At 43.7% G+C, this 1,876-nt stretch overlaps 1 protein-coding gene across 1 annotated transcript in view; it reads right to left on the bottom strand.

Moving 5' to 3' along the window:
- The window catches only part of LOC119591345 (pyruvate dehydrogenase [acetyl-transferring]-phosphatase 1, mitochondrial-like), a 4,963-nt gene extending 4,496 nt beyond the window's left edge, over positions 1 to 467 (bottom strand). Inside the window, exon 1 of the mRNA XM_037940078.1 lies at positions 136 to 467. Within this exon, the coding sequence (XP_037796006.1) occupies positions 136 to 321 (186 nt within the window). The 5' untranslated portion in view covers positions 322 to 467. The remainder of the gene's footprint in view (positions 1 to 135) is intronic.
- Between the last annotated feature and the right edge of the window lie 1,409 nt (positions 468 to 1,876).

Raw genomic sequence — 1,876 nt, 5'->3', positions numbered from 1 at the left:
AAAATCAATTTGAGAGAAATTAAAATATAAACCAAATTAATAAAATAAACAAATAATATCTTGCAGCACAAATAAAGATCGAACCTGAAATACTGAGATACTAAAGTACTCATCATTTGGGTCCAGCATGCATACCTCCTGCGGCGACAACCTTGGTCGTGGATAGCCTGTGTTCGTCCTGTCAACACGACCTGTGCTGAAGAGGCAGGTCGTGACCTTCGACCTGGGTTGACCCCCAAGATCAGCCGCCAACAACCTTGGCTCCAACGAACGAGTCAAATATCTCACATTCTGGGAAAAAGATGTTAACACTTTTGCCATAACGCAGCCGCCGTAGCTTTAATAGCCGATATCTTTTTCAAGACGAGGGATGAATGAAAAGGAGAGTGAGAGAAGAGAAGTATCTCTGCGCAGCGGCTCTGGCCAGACTGACCCGTGTTTACAAGGAGCAGCAGACGAAATTATGGGAGCAGGCTGCCAACCCTTCCGCGCTGAAACGCCTATTTATATACATTTTTTTACTTGCGTCGGCGTATTAAACTACATATGAATGTAATAATCGCGGCTTTATGCTTGTTATGAAGGTAGTTTGTTTTTAATCATTTATTTGTCTGCAATCATATGATCTGTATATTGTTGGCATTCTGAATATTATTGCGCTTTGCATAACTGAACATGCAAGGTGATCAACATAAATCCGGACAAACAACTACTCACTGTTTTCAATCCATCATAAATGGCAAGAGCTCGTAGCGAAATGTCGTTCAGATCACATGCTACACAGTAACCAGAACTATGACCTTTTCTCCAAGCAATGAATTTGCCTGGAAGAAAAATAACACTGTTAATGACGATGATAACAATAGCAATAATCAGCATCATTCCTCCTTAGCATCATTCACACCATACTGCCAGTGCGCAAATTTATTTCCTCACAAAGGCATCACATCACCGCAATTCTATGTGGTTCAACCACATCAAGGACACGGTATGGTGTCTGACCCACAACTTCCTGACTCTTCTAAAGACATTCTCCGGCAAGCTAACTATTCAGAATATAGATTAGATAACTTCGTCTCTCTAGCATCCTTGACCTAAACATCAAATTGGGTGTCGTACCATTTCCACACAAAGGTATTAACGATGTAATGCATAGTGTATCTGCGCATGCTTCATCGTACGTTCTTGTTGCCTGGCTGATCAGCAATATATAATGTCTGGACCTCTCCCGAAGAGGCTGAATCTAACAAACTTTCGTGTGTCAGTGACAATCTTTTACGGGAAATGGCAAGAGCGGGAACAACTACCCAGAGGCGTCTTGTTGCCTATATCTATAAGCGGAGTAAACAGCGAAAAACAATGTCAACAGTGTTGAGAAAATTGTATCTGAAAAAGTAACGACTCCAGGAGCTGACAGTAATTGCAATTTACATGAACGGAAGTCCTCCAGGGAAGGCGGGAGGCTGCCCAGGCACCGTCCACTCTATGGCCGCACTCTTTCCCCAAGAAAGGCGAGTCGGGGTGTCCGGAACCATTCCATGTGAATCCTGCATTCTCGTTAGAGCCTTTCGGTCTCCGGTGCTTGTATAAAGCCCGGGCCCCTCCTTCTGCTCCTAGAAGCCTTGCACCACCACCCCTTCCCACGCCCGACACAATTTCATAGTATATACAGGCTTAAATAAGATATAAGGAACATGTAAAACTCAATAATTTTGCATGTATTTTTTGCAAGAGTACTTGGAAGTACCGAAAATATAGTTGATAAATAAGCTACCCCCCAGCACTGCCGGGCCCGGCAAAGTAGTTCCCTTCCCCTTATGTTGGACGCTGACCTGACGGTGTGCCAGGTACGAGAAGCCTCCTTGGAATTAACTCG

Source organism: Penaeus monodon, chromosome 28 (genome assembly GCF_015228065.2).
Source record: "Penaeus monodon isolate SGIC_2016 chromosome 28, NSTDA_Pmon_1, whole genome shotgun sequence".
NCBI classification, from domain to species: domain Eukaryota; kingdom Metazoa; phylum Arthropoda; class Malacostraca; order Decapoda; family Penaeidae; genus Penaeus; species Penaeus monodon.
The sequence above is the reverse complement of the archived record's forward strand: the minus strand, read 5'-3'. Positions and strand labels throughout refer to the sequence as shown.